This window comes from Podarcis cretensis (genome assembly GCF_951804945.1).
Source record: "Podarcis cretensis genome assembly, chromosome: 15".
Classification (NCBI taxonomy): domain Eukaryota; kingdom Metazoa; phylum Chordata; class Lepidosauria; order Squamata; family Lacertidae; genus Podarcis; species Podarcis cretensis.
Genome location: NC_137185.1, coordinates 41,422,835 through 41,439,910, shown reverse-complemented (window position 1 = coordinate 41,439,910; position 17,076 = coordinate 41,422,835). Strand labels below are relative to the sequence as shown.

Below are 17,076 nucleotides of genomic sequence, written 5' to 3'. Positions count from 1 at the left end.
ACCACAAGGGCCATCGAGTCCAACCCCCTGCCAAGTAGGAAACACCATCAGAGCACTCCTGACATAGTTTTCCATTCATTCCGTTGTTTTCCATTCAGCCCTGACCCCTGAAGACTGTTTTGATCTTTGCAATGGTAGCTTCATGCTCTGGATGTAACTCCTGTTGATGACACACCTCTTGTCTTTGGTTTCAGTGGAGACCTCCAAGTCACTGGCAGTGGCCACTGTACCTTCAACACTGCCCAGAAAGCTGTTGGGAAGGACAACTTTACTCTGATCCCTGAAGGAACCAATGGAACTGAGGAAAGGATGTCCATCATCTGGGATAAAGCTGTGGTGTGTTGCTTTGATGGGGCAGGAGAGGTCTTGGTTCACGCAGGCAATCTCTTGCTGATGTTACTTGAGATCCTAGGCCAGTTCTGGGGCCTTTTGAGCCTTGTTGAAATGGACAGAGCACAATGAATCCACAATGTTGGAAGACTCTCTTATCAGTCTTAGAGTTTTGGTATTGAAACATTGGGCGAGGGGTGGGGGGTTCCCTTCCTTGCATGGACAGAATCCCCTGAGCTCAAGCTGCTTCTTAGCCTATCCATGGGATCATAGAAAGCTGCCTTGCTATACCAAGTCAGACTCTGGGTCAATGTAGCTCAGCATTATCTAAACTCTCCAGGGTTTGTCCACAAGAAAAAGTCAGCGCTCTCCGGCAACGGCTACGCGGCTTCACTCCGTAAAAAATAGTGGTCGATTCAAAACACCGCGCTGCTCACCCCACGTCACTTTGGAACCCCCAAAAAGGGGTTTCCCTGCGGGTAGGGGGGGCGCTCCTGGTGTCAGCCGAATCCCACGTTCCCAGGCTTCCTCCGCCTGGGATTTTTAAAGGGTCTCCGCCTTCGCCGCGGCGGCACGACCCGAATTCCATGGAGCGGGTTCCTCTCAGTCAGAGGAACGCCGCCATTGCCGATGGCGCTAACCCGGAAGTCTAAACTCTCCAGGGTTTGTAACGGGATGCTCCCACCTCCAACCTGGAGATACAGGGGGTTGAACCTGTGACTTCCCGCATTCAAAGCATGTGGTCGACCACTGAGCCACACCATTCCATCTTGTCCCTTCCCTCTCCTATGATTACTTTGAATACTTCTGGTAGGGAACTGTGATAGCAGTGGACAATGGTTTGCTGCTGGTCAGCTGCTCATTTGAGCTGGCCTAGACTGTTTGCACTTCACTTTTAGAAGTGTTGGGGGAAGGAATAAATATTTTGACCATTTAGCAAAAGTGCTAAATATATTCAAAATGCTCGGGTTAAATATTTTGTGATGAGTGTGGTTCTAAGTTGGTGGAGTATACCCCAAACATGATAAACAGGTAACCTAATATATTCAAAGTATCACAGCTGACTCCAGTGGTCTCAAGTACAGGAAACAGAAGGCAAATTTATGTCCCAGTGTGGATGTCAAAAGAAATCATGTTTTTCTGCTACATGAACAACCAGGTACACTTGCTTCTCCCCATTTCTCCTCTTTTGCACAGCAAAGGAGATCAGAAGCTTTTGTTTCTAATTTTGTTTCTAACCATAGTTCTTCATTATGCCCAAACTCGGGTAACCAAGTTTTGATTAAACTATGGTTAGTGAAAATGAATCAGGTTCAAACTGTACCTATCATACATCTTATAAGATGGAACAGCAAGTAAAGATTTTCTATATAGGTGACATGCTTATCCTGATTTGAAAAAGCAACCTGATAAAAAATATAAAAAATTTGGGAAAGGATTCCAACCATTGGTCAGTTTCATCAAAGTGGACAGAAGTTTCAACTAGTATTTAGATTAGCAGGATTGCCCCCTATTTCAGCACTGTATGAATTTTGAGTTACTGTGTTTGCTTTTAAGGATTTCTTTATTATTGCCTCTGTTCTTCTGATGGGGATGCTACCTTTTTACGGTTAGGTTACTGGTAAGATGGATGAGAACCAGTTTGTAGCTGTGACCAGCACCAACGCAGCCAAGATCTTCAACCTCTATCCCAGGAAGGGACGTATAGCTGTGGGCTCTGATGCTGACCTGGTGATCTGGGACCCAGACAGCGTCAAGACAATCTCAGCCAAGACTCACAACATAGTAAGTGGTTTCTGCGCTTCCCCCCACTCCCTGTCCAAGCACAAACCTCCACTGCATTGTTTGTGTGAGTGACAGAAATACAGAAGGATTACGCAAGAACGTGCAAGCTCTGAGTTGCACATCTGGACTGAAGAGTTTCTCCCAAACTTCTAATGGCTTAGGCAAAATTGCTTTCTGAATTAAACTTGCTTTCTGAATTTGAAACTGGAAGCACACATCACTCTGGCACCCGAAAATATCACTTGGCACCAGAGGGAGCCTTTTTAATATGCCTAACCGTAGGGCGTGGGTGGAAACTGTCATCAGGGAGTTAACAGTGTGCTATGAGAACATTAAATAAGAGAAGCTTCAACTAAAATTTAGACTGGGGCTAACTCTTCAATTCCCTCCTAGGCTGTGGAGTACAATATCTTTGAGGGTATGGAGTGCCGTGGGTCACCACTGGTGGTCATCAGCCAGGGGAAGATTGTGCTGGAGGACAGCAACCTCCATGTGACTGAGGGCTCTGGGCGATACGTTGCCAGGAAGCCCTTCCCTGACTTTGTTTACAAGCGCATCAAGGCCAGGAGCAGGGTGAGTATGCTGGATGAACGTGTGTCCTTTGAAAGCTCAGTAAATTGGATAGCAGGATTTTAATCGTTCAGGTTCACATAGTTGCAACAGTTAGATGTTGAATTCCATTGAGGTAGCCATTGCCCTACCAACCTCAATCTGCACTTAACCAGCCTCCATCGGCATGCCTTGAAAGTAAAGTGTCATCACACTCTGCAGTTTGTGTGGCCCCTAGTAGACTGTGCCAAACGCAGCAGGGGGAACGGCAGGCAGGCCCAGGTGAACAGTTTAACAGAGGTAGGGGGGTTAGCAAGCCTCCCTCCCCCTTTGAAAGCAGGTGGGGCTTGGGGGAAGCCATGGGGGAGGGGTGGGGCAAGCTGAGGGAATAAGCGAGGGGATGGGTGAGGTGTATCACAAGTGCAAAGGGGTAGGTGCAGTCGGCGAGCAGAGTGAATGGGTTGCAGCCCCTAATAAAAGTGTGTATCACACACTGCTTTGTGTATGTGGTGCTGCTGAGAGCCTGGTCCCAATGCTTACCTTCTGAACGACACACACACCATCCTAGGTCAAAGACCCATCCTTAATTTTCTCCCATTGTTCGGAACGCTTTAATGCAGAAATAAAACATTTTGGTTGTCTTTATTCCCCTTTTCCACCCACCTCTCAATTTTTAAAAAAACACCAAACAATTTTGTAGCAGAATGACTATGGCAAACTAAGGCCCAGGGGCCATCCGCTCAGTCAGTCCCCGTGCTAAACTGGTGTGGCGTGGAGGATTCGCCGCGCAGGGACTGACTTGCGTGACGCTGGCTTGGCTTCGGATTGGCTGCAAAAAGCTCCTGCAGCCAATCCGAAGCCGCAGACGCCTCTGGGCAACGCCCCTTCCTTCCCACTGAGGCGGCCACATATGACCAAGAGCCGAGCGGGAAGAAGTGGTGGTGGCAGGGAGGCTACCTCTGCCGCCCAGGTCAGCGCCATGGGCTCTGCACCCTGCGGACCCCTGGCCGAGGTAGAGGACGATGCTGCCGAAGGCAAGACGGTGGCGGCATGAGTGGCGGCGGGGTCCTTTTGGGGGAGGGGAGTGCTTTTGGGAGAGGGTGGGTCCCCAGGTCTGAGGGACAGTGGACTGACCCCCTCCTGAAAAAGTTTGCTGACCCTTGTTTTAAGGTGTGGTTTAGGAAGTCAATGGGTTGCACCAGAAACAAGCGCCAGAAACAAAAGCTATTAGCAAGAGACCAAAAGTTTAAAACCTGCCTTGATTTTCTTCTTTCGGAACCAAATTCAGTTGTAAATCATCATAGCTACACTGGAGTTAAGCCTAGCTCACTGGCCTGATTGTAATTGTTATCTAGCTCTCTTCAAGAGATCTAGGAAGAGAAGCCTGTCTTTGCCATCCTGGTGATTTCTGGATGTTTTGGATTACGGCTGAGTTGTCTGGGGATGGTGGGAGTTGTAGTTGAAAACATCCAGATGGCACCCAGGTTGCTGAAGTTTGTTATAAGTAAAATGAATCTCTTTCAAATACTGCCCTCTGCTGGATGAAAGCATTCTGTTTGGTTTGAGTTTAAGCAGTGAAAAAGAGTTGGCTTGGGCAGGATGACTCCTCCATTAAGAACATTTGATCCACAGGGCTAACTCTTTGTCAACTTGAAACATTTGGGCTTCAGTTCTAAACACACTTACAGGGGAGCAAGCCCCACTGACTGAACAGAAGTGGGGCCTTCTGAATAAGCATGTATAGGTTTGGCCCTGCAGATGTTTCTGAACTACAACTCCCATCAGCCCCAGCAAGCATGGCCAGGAGCAATGGGAGTTGTAGTTCAACAACATCTGGAAGGCCAAAGTCCCTTCAGACTTTGGACTACAACTCCCATCATCCTTCACCATTGACCATGCTGTCTGGGGCTGATGGTGGTTGGAGTCCAATGGCAGCTAGAGGGTCACAGATTTCTCATTCCTGCATGTTGAGAGCTGGAACATTGATAGTTAAAGCTGAATGTGTCCATAACCAGGGCTGCTTCTCAGTGCTTTTTTCTCCTGCATTTCCCCTTCTTTCCCCTAGCTGGCTGAGCTGAGGGGTGTTCCTCGTGGCCTGTATGACGGCCCAGTCTGTGAAGTATCAGTGACACCGAAAACTGTCACACCGGCATCCTCAGCCAAGACGTCTCCAGCGAAGCAGCAGGCCCCGCCTGTCAGGAACCTGCACCAGTCTGGATTTAGCTTGTCTGGTACATACCTATGTGAGGCTAAATTATTATGGTGAAATCTTATTTCTGTTTTATTTCTTGAAGGCCCTGGGTCCTCTTCCTTCCCATGCACAAAACAGGAATTCCACTCCAGAGGGGCCATTATCAAAAAGGCCCTGATTCTTGTCAGCAGCAACCAAAACTCCCCAATGAACGGAACTTTGAGCAGGACCTGATGAGCAAATTAGTAGTATTGCAGGGGGAGATGAGTTGATACGGAAGGTGCTTTCATGTTTGTTGTAAAGAGAAGTCCTGAGAGTGTGCTGGATTGAGAGCATTGTGGACTTGGGAGCACATTTTATTGTTCATTTAAGTTACTTAAGGCATTTATATGCTGTTCAGTTATTAGCATTTCTAAGTGGTGTGCATTAAAATAGACCCTGTAGAGAATAAAACCAGACACACACTACCTTAAAATGGCTGCTGGAATAAGACAATGTTATGCACCTGAAATTCAGCAAGGAAGGTGGGCACCTGGGAGGCAGTTCTACAAGCTTGGGCCCACAACACTGAGCACACAATTTCTAGAAGTTACAAGTCATGGGGTGGGGTCATCAGGGACCTCCAAAAACACTTTCCATGATCCGGTACAGATATAAGGAATTAGGTGGTCCTTAAGATATCCTGAACCCAAAAGGGCATTGCAAATTAACACAAGGACCTTGAACCTGGCCTGGTCACTGGTGGAGGAACGGGGGTGCGGAGGGAGCGGACCTCCCCCGGCACTACTATTCTGGAATGGTGCCTCCCGGACACACGCTGAGCACCCCCTGGTGCCATGCCCCCAGAATGCAGGCCACGCCCTCATGGGGGCATGCCATGCCCCTGGGGTGCACGCCACGCCCCCCCGGGGCACGCACCACACCCGTCTGCTCTCCTCCCCTGGTAGCGTAGCATGCAGCTTTGCCACTGGGCCTGGTAACCTATGGGCAGCCAGTACAAGCTTTTAAGCACTGGTGTGCTGTGCTGATGGCAGTCTGTCCCCATCCAGTGTCTCTCTGCATCATTTTGCGCCAGCCAGAGCCAGACATTGAAGTCACCATTAACTTAAGTCACAATAAATCTATGTATTTATGTATATATTCTCAGTTTTTCACTATGCTTATGCACCTCTCCTTCTTTGTCCCTTTCCTTCTAGGTGCACAGATTGACGATAATATTCCACGCCGCACTACGCAGCGCATAGTGGCGCCTCCTGGTGGCCGTGCCAATATCACCAGCTTGGGTTAAAAAAAGAGCAATGAAAGGGGGGGAAAATTTCATGACCGCTTAGCGGATCATGGGAGAGGGTGGGGCACTTGAAGACCCTTTTTTTGATTATTTTAGAGCCTGTGATGGTTACTGCGGGCAACCAATGGGTAAGGCCTAGTTAAGGCTGCAGTTCCCCAGCCCCTTTGTTGTCAATCTCCCCCCCCCCCCCCGCCCCCATATTCACAGAACCTATTCGTTCCTCCCCCTCCTTATACATTTGGGAAACTCCCCCTCCCCCATTTTGACACATGGGGGATGCAGAAAAAAGGAGTAAATCATTGAAGAGTAGAACTTGTGACTTATATCACCATTAACACCATTTTATCTTTTTGTTTTTCTTTTAAAAAAGGAAGGAAAAAGTGAATTTCCCAGAAGCTGCTTTATATTTTACTTTTTATATAAATGAAGGTTCACGTTTAACTATTGGAAAGAGGAATAGGAAAAAAATGAGGTTTTAAACTGGATGTTTCAGAAACTGGACTTGCAGCCCTGCATCTTAAAAAATGTGGGAGTCATGATTTCCCTAGGACCAAATCTGTATCCACCCCACTTTCCAATTAGAGGAAGGTAGAAGTTGTGCTGCTAAGGTTTCAGGTATTATGGTGCTGGGAGGATGTAGCCCGTGTTGTTCTTGGGTTTTAATGCGCTAATCCCATCTCGGAATTGAAGGATCATTTGTTCATCCATTTCCTTGTTTTAATAGATGTGTGTGTGTGTGTGTGTGTGTGTGTGTGTGAGAGAGAGAGAGAGAGAGAGAGAGAGAGGAGACATGTGTGCTTGCTTCTGTGTGTTACATTGTTATACTTTGAGATGCCTTATTTTGAAATTAAGCTCATCCTGGTCTTTCTGAGCCTCATGAGGTCCAAGGTCCTTCTAACAACTTATGGTCATCCTATCTGTATGTCAGATAATTCACTTGATTTTTGGGCCAGCTCCACCTTGATTTGCTGGGTGTCCAAGCAGTATCGTTAACTGGTTTTCCATTCTCCTTTTGGTAAGGGTGTCAGATTCTGCATAGAGTAAGTCACCATTTATTGGTGCCATTGCATGTCCATCCGTTGGAGAACTTTCTAAACACCAGCTCTTTATCAGTTGGGTTCAGAACTAAAATCAGGAGATCTAGCTTGGAACCGTGCTGCCAAATGACCCATTCCCTTAAAAAGCAAAAACCAGCATCTCCTTCAGTAGAACTTGGAGGGAAATGGGAATCTCTTTAAAAACAGTCTAGTCCAGTGGTTTCCAAACTTCTTTCTCTGGGACACACTTTCAGAATAAAAATTTGCTTGTGCCACGCCAATTTCTTTATTAATAAGAAATGCATTGGACAACAAAAAGAAACAAGTCCTAGCAGCGCTTGATTCATAACGTAGAACACAACTACTTTATAATATGATCATGGAACACCCAGAAAGTATAAAACAATGCAGCTACATAAGAACATGAACCATCCCTAAAATTGAATGATAAATAAGCCTCATACATATGTATCTTAAGTACGTATGCTTACACATCAGTGAGTGGTGTGAGCTTACTTTTGCCTGGTAGTCTCATTTATATTAGGTCTAATTTGAGACAAACTCTCATCTTCTCATCAACATAAAGAAGCCTTTCTCTTTTCTGACCTTCCATATATGTCAGAGTTGAAAATCCTTGCTCACAACATGTGGAGAACTGTAGAAGAATAGCCAATGCTCTTGGAGAGAGGCATGGATACAGTTTCTGGTTGCATATCCCTGCTACACTGAAATGGTTCTTTGATTGTCCTTGAATCTTCCTGCCATGCTTGCCATCCCCTCCTGCCACACCTGTGTGGCGTGCCACACCCTTTGAAAACCACTGGTCTGGTCTTATCATGGATGCACCACCAGACGCATAACTGTGCCTGGATTCCTCACCTCCTCATGTGCAAATACTGTGCCAGTCTCTTCCACCACCCTTCCTCCCTTGCCCATCAACCCCCTTTGGCCCATGCCCACCTCCCATGCCTCCATCCACCCTTGCCTCTCCACAGTCAAGGCTTGCAGTCTTATGGGTGGGGTTGCTTGAGTAGATGAGAGACTGAGCAGGTACATGGACTGCACATAAGACTCCTGGTTTCTTGGGCTGCCTTGGAACATTGCCCCTGCACACAAGAGCCTGTGTTATACCATATGGCAACCTCCTTTCCTTTGTGCTTGCAGCAGGACTGGGTTAGCCTGGAGCTGAATCTAATGGGCAGGTGTCTGTGTACTGACCCTTAAATCGCTTGTGCCAATTTAGGTCACTGCATTCTACGAAGTTGATAATGTGCTAAGCTGTACTTAAATCATTCCTCCTTTTTTTGGTGCACTGCTGTGTAGAGGCATTTCATTAGACCTATGGGGAATCTGAAGTAAGCCTGACGCCCTTTTAAATGTGGATTGAGCTGCATAGGGTCTGTGTGCATGGAAGCAGATTACACATTGTGGGGCCAATAGCATGTTTTCCCCCCACCCCCTTATTAGAAAAGGTTTTCCCAAGTACAGCCCAGATTCTTGTTCCTGAGTGTCCATGTGGAGGTGCCACACGATCAGCCCTAAGTAAAGAACATATGGAAATATTGCATAGAACCTTACAATAAATTCTTAATTGTGAAGGCAGCTTAACCTCATTTCCTTCGTTCACTCATTTCAGTTGATTTTAAATTGATACTTTGCCACACATTTCCCCTCTTTTTTTAAAAAAGCAACAATACAAGCTAGTTTTAAAAATCCTAACATCTGTATATTTGCTGATTCTTTGAAAAGAAAAGTAGAATATAGCCAGGTCAATGTGTTTTGTCTTTTAAAGTCCAACAAGTGATGGAGTTGTGATCTACAAAAGTGGCTCCACAGCCCATTCCTCAAAACACATCTGCCACACTAAAGCCAATTTCTTTGAGTGATGTGAAAAAGGGGAGCAGCAGCCTCCTTGGAATCTGGGAGGGGGCTAGGAGATTACAGAGGCAGCCATCCCTACAGACTGAACTCACTCCTCTCCCACCATTGTAGTTAACACCTGCATAATGCATTTGCCCCTCTCTGATCCTTTCTGGAGCCACACACCCATTACTGCCTAGTGTACCCTGCTGCACTGGGCATGGGGGAGTGGGGATGAGCCTTGAGTCCTGTGCATTGGTTCCCAAGCAGTGGGCCTGCTGGGCCTATGCGTGACATCATACGCCTCCTCCCCTGTATATTTGCCAGGATATATACAGCTCTGAAGACACAAGAGGCATTATTGCTGGGGACAATGGGCACATTCACATTACCCCCTCCTTCACATGTTGAGCTTACATGCGAGGGGTGTTCACAAAATACATTACCCTGAAGACAGTTGCAAAGTGTTATGCAAGTGTTTGCTTGAATGAATGTATGCTTGATTGTGCGTTGAATGCTACTTGTGAATAATGAGTGCACAGCTCAACTATTTGTATACGGAGACCACACATTATATTCAGTGAGTGCACCAACACCCCTTTGTAGTGGAGCTGTGCTCTTCTGTAGATTTTCAAAGGTGTGTAGTCAACAAGTGTGTAGTTTGCACAGTCAGTCAGCAGCAGATGCACCCACCTGCACACAGCTTGTACCTGTGTTTAGTGTAATGTGTGAACAAGCCTAAGGTAATAGCTCAACTGGACTTTAGTGTGGGACGCTTTCTGTATTCCAGGCTGTGTACTGTGCAACTCAGCCAGGAGTAGTAAAAATCTGCCAGTCAGATGCTGAAAGGCAGTCGAGGCTTGAACTGAATTCCCCCTTTCTCACCCTTTCACCCATAACTGATGGCTGTTCATCATTCCAGACAGTTTCATTTGTGTTTTGGTTCTGTTTTGTTTGCTTCAGAGATTGCACTTTTTATTAAATAATTAAAAAATATTTAGTTAAGGGTAATATATATATTTGCAGCTTTTTAATTTTTCTCTCTCTCCTCACCACTTATGCTTCGATGAATTTAAGCAAAGTTCTGTTTCGGGAAGGGGGAGGGGGGAAGTGACCATGGGTTGTATCCAATGTTAGTCCTGATCAGAGTAGACTCATTGAAATTAATAGACATGGCTAACTTCGATCCATTAGGTTCAATGAGTGTGCTTTGAGTCGAGGTTAGTGGGATGCAACCCCATGTTTCAGTTATACGAAACATGCGCAGCTCTTTGTGATTCACTTGAGTCTTCCTTTTCCCCCTCGTGTTCATTATTTTGTTCTTGGACCATTGTGTGTGTTTTTTTAAGGGGGGAGGGAATAAAGGATTTGTTAAAAAATAAAACTTTGCAGGCTATGTAAGCATGTTTTTTTCCTGTGGGAGCTTGCTCGCTTTGTGTGTCTGTTTCATGAATGTCATATGTAAATGCTTAAAGGAAATGACATTGAACTTGGAATTAATTTGCCGCAGTGACTTGATGCTCTAAAGAAAAAGGAAAATAATGATAATAATTTAAAAAAAAATTAAACCATGTAGAATTTACTACTAGATGGATTTTAACCCTTGGATTTGTGCTTGTGAACATGAGTGAAGGAGCTGTAAGTGAATAAGCTGATCATGTGTGTAGACAAAAGGAGTACTGATAAAATTTGACCATTCTCTCAATGGCATAAAATGAGTCTTGTGTTTTTTCTTCCTTACGAACTCTGTGTTATATTACCATGGGAACTCCTAATAAAGACAAAACGTTGTTGTTTCAGTCGGCGTCTCCTTGTGTCTTGGTGGTCTTCCGTTTGGTTCTTCTGTGTTTGTGCAAGTTGCAATCTAGTGAGGTCCATGTTGGTTCATAGGACAACTTGGATGGCTTTAAAGCACAAGGACTGTAGTTCAGGTATAAGAGCAGCTGCTTTGCATGCAGAAGGTCCTAGGTTCCATCCCTGGCATGTCCAAGTAGGGACCAGGAGAGACTCCTTTCTGAAACAATGGAGAGCCGCTATAAGTCTCTGTAGACAACAATGAGCTAGAAGGACCAATGGGGTGACTTACTGCTATTTTCCTAGAGAAAAACTGCCGGAGCTCACAGTGAACTCTCTTGTTCTCTTAGAATGGCAATGGCGCCCACCTGAGAGGTGCTGGAACCCATCTGGGAGGTGGTGGAATTAAGTTCCGTTGAGTTCCAGCTGGTGTGACTACAGTTAAGCTTCCTGTGTCTCTACTGTCCTAAATTCATGTAGTATAACACTGCATTTCTCCTCCAGTGTTGAGGGCAGCATGCCACAGAATACTAGTTTTAAATTATGTTGCTTACTAAACATGCATAAACATTGCATTTGGTGCATACATCTTTCAGAATATACATTTTAATGAGTGTAACACACACAAAAAGCCTAGTAACATCTTAAAGGAAAACACATTTTTGACCTCACATGTTCATATAAGCATCCCCATGGGTGTGGATTGGGACGCCTATTGCAAGTGTTGTAGCTCTTCCGCAGAACGAACATGAAAGCTGAGTGATACTGAGTAGTCATGCCCCACATGTCATGTGCTGGCCAGCTGCACCCTGGTGTCCACAGATAGCTAGGGTTGCCACATTTCAAAAAGTAAAAGCCAGGACACCCCGAAACATCAGTTGAAATCCCGGTGATGTCCAGGAAAATCTGGATGTATGGCAGCCCTAAAAGGTAAAAGGACCTGACCGTTAGGTCCAGTCGCGGATGACTCGGGTTGTGGCGCTCATCTCGCTTTACTGGCCGAGAGCCGGCGTTTGTCCACAGACAGTTTTTCCAGGTCATGTGGCCAGCATGACTAAGCTGCCTCTGGCAAAACCAGAGCAGTGCACGGAAATGCCGTTTACCTTCCCGCCAGAGCGGGACCTATTTATCTACTTGCACTTTGACCTGCTTTCGAACTGCTAGGTTGGCAGGAGCAGGGACCGAGCAATGGGAGCTCACCCCGTTGCGGGGATTCGAACCACCAGCCTTCTGATTGGCAAGTCCTAGGCTCTGTGGTTTAGACCACAGCGCCACCTATAGCAAAAGACTTGCAGGAATAGGAGCCTCTGCTCAAAGGGCTCCCCATGACCTGGAACCCTGTACAACCATGTCATGGGGGTGCCTTCCATGATACTGCTGTATGAGCAAAGCCCCCCTCCCTGAAGGTGTTTTCAGTGCATGTGTGAACATGGGGGTGTGGCTATTCCAGGTGGCCCTTCGAGGGTTTTTTTAATTATACAATCAAGCTGTAAACAAATTTCATGAAATACCGGTACTTCTGTTGCTCTACACAGGAGAGAACATATCTGGATACAATGGTCATAATGGACTTGCTCAGATAGTGGTGCTGAAGCTCTTTGAGAAGTCTCTTTTTGTCACTCCAAAGCCAGGATGGGCTATGAACCTCATGATCCCTTCCAACTCTACAAGTCTATGTTTCCCGTCCCCCTCTTGTTCTTTGCATGTGATCAGTTTTAACTAATGTCGCATCTGCACTATACATTTAAAGCATGTGACTTCTTCAAAGAATCATGGGAACGGAAGGTTGGCAAGCGTGCTGGGAATTGTAGTTCAGTGAGGGATGAACTACAGTTCCTTGGATTATTTTTGGGAAGTCCTGTACATTAAATATTATGTGGATTAACCTGAGACAGTTCCCCTTTTCAAAGTGACAGTTCCAATCTAGTAAACAGTGGAGAAAACTCAGCTTCAATGTCTGAGAACACTAGGTGGTAGCAAGACACAACAGAAAAGCTAGAATCATCTTTGCTACATTTTTATAAGTATCAAATACTTTCCGGCTTTCAAAAAGAGCTCCTAACGTGGCTTAATACTAATAATAAGCAAGAGTCACAGATTTATTTCTCTATATAGATTTCTAAAGTGCATAACCTCATTGACTTTCAGTAGCCAACAGGTTGAGAGTTAAATGCTTGGCAAAATAAGGGCTTTGCCATTCAATTAATGGAAATATAACTCGTAGTTCTAGAACCTGAGGGCATCTAAAGACACTGAATATTAGAAGAAGCACAAAGAGAGTACATATTTATACAGATGTCTAGATTAAGGTGGCTCTTTCCAAAAGGAAGAGATGGAATGCATCACCAAGAGAAGATACAGATCTGCATAAATCTGCATATTCTACTTTATACACATACATGCATTGCTTTAGACATAACTACCACAGACCCGGGTGGCGCTGTGGTGTAAACCACTGAGCCTTGGGCTTGCCGATCGGAAGGTCAGCGGTTCGAATCCCCGCAACGGGGTGAGCTCCCGTTGTTCAGTCCCTGTTCCTGCTAACCTAGCAGTCTGAAAGCACGTCAAAGTGCAAGCAGATAACTTCCTCTGGCAGGGAAGGTAAACAGTGTTTCCGTGCGCTGCTCTGGTTTCGCCAGAAGCAGCTTAGTCATGCTGGCCACATGACCCAGAAAAACTGTCTGCAGACAAACACTGGCTCCCTCGGCCAGTAAAGTGAGATGAGCGCCGCAACCCCAGAGTCGTTCACGACTTGACTTAACTGTCAAGGGTCCTTTACCTTTACCTTTTTATCATTTAAACAGAAATGCAATACACTCCACTGCTGTGGGGAGGACTGGCCAGTTGACCTCGGCTTACTGTTCCGGGCAGCTTCCAGGCCCTCACTTTCCCTGTTTAAGGTTTTTAAAACCAGATGGTCCTTCAAATAGACTGCTGTCCCTTGTAAAGTAGAAACATGGCCACACAGCTGCTTCTAGACCTGCCTGTAAGATGAATTAGGTTGTCAGGCATTTGACACTGGGTCTTTTTGCTTGGGGCTATTCCCTTCCATGGGATGCGGGTGGCGCTGTGGTCTAAACCACAGAGCCTAGGGCTTGCTGATCAGAAGGTTGGCGGTTCGAATCCCTGTGACGTGGTGAGCTCCCGTTGCTTGGTCCCTGCTCCTGCCAACCTAGCAGTTCGAAAGCACATCAGGTGTAAGTAGATAAATAGGTACCACTCCAGTGGGAAGGTAAACGGCGTTTCCGTGCACTGCTCTGGTTTGCCAGAAGCAGCTTAGTCATGCTGGCCACGTGACCTGGAAGCTGTCTGCGGACAAACACCAGCTCCCTTGGCCTATAGAGCGAGATGAGTGCTGCAACCTCAGAGTCGTCTACGACTGGACCTAATGCTCAGGCGTACCTTTACCTTTACTCCCTTCCAGGTGAACAATTTCCCAAGGAACTATTGTTCCCAGAAATGATTTTCATCAGTATTGTAGCATAAGGCCTATTCACCATGGTCCTGATCTTCACTCCCAAGCTGTTATCCAGAACACGGAAAGACAATGATTTAGAAGAGGGCAAAGCAACATCCCTGGCCACTGATCATGCTGTATGGGGCTGAAAGGTGCTGGGAGCCAAGCAAGCTCTGGAGAGCGTCACATTGACTCTCCCTGATTTAGAAGAATTAAAGCAAGGCATGTTAAATGCAGTGACTTTGGCTGCAACCTTAAGAATACTTGTTGAGGAGTAAGCACCATTGAAGCAGAATGAGGCCTTATTTTTGAGTACACATACAAAAGATTGCACTGTTTCAGTGTACCTGTGGAACCATAGAACCATAGAAGGGAGTTCTATTGTTCAACCATAGTGTTATAAGCAACCATGAGGACCACCTAGTCCAGCCCCCTGCAGTGCAGGAATCTTTCACACGTAGGGATTGAACCCACCCACGCCCCTGAGATTAAGAGTCTCATGCTCTGCTGGCTGAGCAATCCCAGGTATTTCAATGAATATAACAGGATGTTATAAGGGTGGTCTCTTCCTCTAACAAGGGGACATTCAGAAGGTTTCAGGTTCAGTCCCTGCCACCTCCAGGCATGGCCAGGACAGACCGCTGCCTGAAACCCTGGAGAGCTGCTGATAGTGTCCACACTTCTGAGAGATTGGCTCAGTATAAGGCAACTTCCTGTGTACCCACTGGTCATCTAGGTTCTGACAGCCAATGGACATTATTGATTGGAACAGGAGAGCTGAGTGAATTGGCGTTTGAACCAAAATTGCATAGAATATTTATGAGTGTCATGAGCTGAGGTGATCCAGGGAGGAACTCTTGTCTTGACTGACAACCCACCATTCCTCTTGTTGAATTATGTGAATGTCAGGAGTGATGGATGAGCTGAATCCCAACTGAGACGCCGAGAAGGCACAAAGCTGGGGTCTGACAGGCTTCCAAGCTAATAATTCACCAGCAGCTCTCTTGGACTGTCAGACTTGGCAGAGTAAATGTTAAAGCACCAACGAGGGGCTAGGTATCGTTCAAATACAGCCCATCCCAAGGTATGAAAAAGAAAGCGGCCCAGGTTGTTCTTTGGAAGAGTAATTATCTGAACATTTTCAGTGGATTGTTTCATGCATCACATAATCAAATTCTGGAATTCACAAAGAGGTAGTGACGGCTTGGACGGCTTTCAAACTGGTTAAGACAAATACACGGATGACGATGAGGCTATCAGCACTATGAGCTGTGATGAACAAAACCTCCCTTCACTGTCAGATACCAGTGAATCACAGGTGGAGAGGCTGCTGTTGCACTCAGACTTTCCTTGAAGATTTCCCCTGGGGGCATCTGGTTGGTCTCTGTGAGGACAGAGTGCTGGACTTAGAATCACAAAATTGTAGAGTTGGAGGAGTTCCCAAGAGGCTGTTTAGTCCAACTTCCTGCAATGCAGAAATTAAAGCTAAAGAATCCCTGACAGATGTCATCCAACCTCTGTTTAAAATGCTCTAGCGAAGTTCACCACCTACTGATGGAATCCCTTCCACTGTCAGAAAGTTCTTTCTAATGTTTAGTTGGAATCTCCTTATAATTTGAAGTCATTGGTTTGGAAGCCAGACTTCATTTGTATCAATCCTTTCCAGCACAATTCCAAAAGTAAATTTAGTAACAATTTTTAGTTACTTTTTCTTCTTTTTAAGCGCAGAAGCGGACAATGGAAACAATGTCCTTCTTTCAGACTAGCTGTCAAATTTATCCTGTTCACTGTCGATGGGCTTTTGCAAACCGCTCCCAGGTTCAGAGACATGGTGCTTCAATTTTAAATTTTAAATTTTCACCTTCTCCTTTAGATTCTCCCCCCGCTTCCAGGGGCGATTAAATAATTTCAGTCAGTGGAGTTTTGGTCCTTTACATAAGACTTTCCAAAGACCTTAGTTAGCAACTACTTTGCTTCAGTCTATTTTCAGAAAGGGAAGGTGGACTTCCTGTTTGAGCCTTCCCCGTTCGGTGCCAAATTAACTTGTTTAAAAGTCCAATTTTCCGTTCTACTCACGGGTTGTTGTTTAAAATCCAATTGTCCACAGGAAAAAATCAGCGCTATCCGGCAACGGCTGTGTGGCTTCACTCCGTAAAAATAGCGGTCAATTCAAAACACCGTGCCGCTCACCCCACGTCACTTCGGACCCCCCCAAAAAAGGGGTTCCCTGCGAGTAGGGGAGGCGCTCCTGGTGTCAGCTGAATCCCATGTTCCCAGGCTTCCTCCGCCTGGGATTTTTAGAGGGTCTCCGCCTTCGCCGCGGCAGCAAGACCCGATTTTCGCGGAGCGGGTTCCTCTCTGTAAGAGGAGCTCCGCCATTGCCAATGGCGCTAACCCGGAAGTCCCGAATCCTTTCTGGCTTTAGTCCTCATTCTCTCTCTCTCTCACACACACACATACACTGTGAAAAGCCTACCAAGTGGCTCTCCTTTGAATGATATGAATTCTACCAGGGTGCCAACTTGAATAAAGTATTGGGGGGGGGGGGAGGTAAACCGCAATCCGCATAATCAGTCACACGATGCAGTGCACGTGCAACATTTGAATGGCAATGCCCACCAACTGGCTCCTATGAATTCCACATTGCCAGTTGGTATGTCTTTTTTCGAGCATATAATCATCAAAGCATTGCCATTTTAGTTTTTGATTTGACTGCTGTCGTATGGATGCTGTTAATTTAGCCAATTTTAAATATTCATTTAATTTGAGAATCCATTCCTCCTTG

The 17,076-nt window shown here is 46.0% G+C and overlaps 2 protein-coding genes across 9 annotated transcripts in view; one reads left to right on the top strand and one right to left on the bottom strand.

Moving 5' to 3' along the window:
- Window positions 1–10,839, top strand: part of DPYSL2 (dihydropyrimidinase like 2) — an 89,547-nt gene extending 78,708 nt beyond the window's left edge. For 2 of the 4 annotated variants that reach the window (XM_079955042.1, XM_079955044.1), the window contains exons 10-14: window positions 195–336; window positions 1,945–2,115; window positions 2,509–2,688; window positions 4,730–4,907; window positions 6,052–10,839. In XM_079955042.1, the coding sequence (XP_079811168.1) occupies window positions 195–336; window positions 1,945–2,115; window positions 2,509–2,688; window positions 4,730–4,907; window positions 6,052–6,143 (763 nt within the window). In that variant the 3' untranslated portion in view covers window positions 6,144–10,839. The remainder of the gene's footprint in view (window positions 1–194; window positions 337–1,944; window positions 2,116–2,508; window positions 2,689–4,729; window positions 4,908–6,051) is intronic. The other 2 variants (XM_079955043.1, XM_079955045.1) reach the window with 1 other exon arrangement.
- The window catches only part of LOC307203924 (claudin-34-like), a 91,160-nt gene that overhangs the window by 54,497 nt on the left and 19,587 nt on the right, over window positions 1–17,076 (bottom strand). The window lies entirely within an intron of this gene.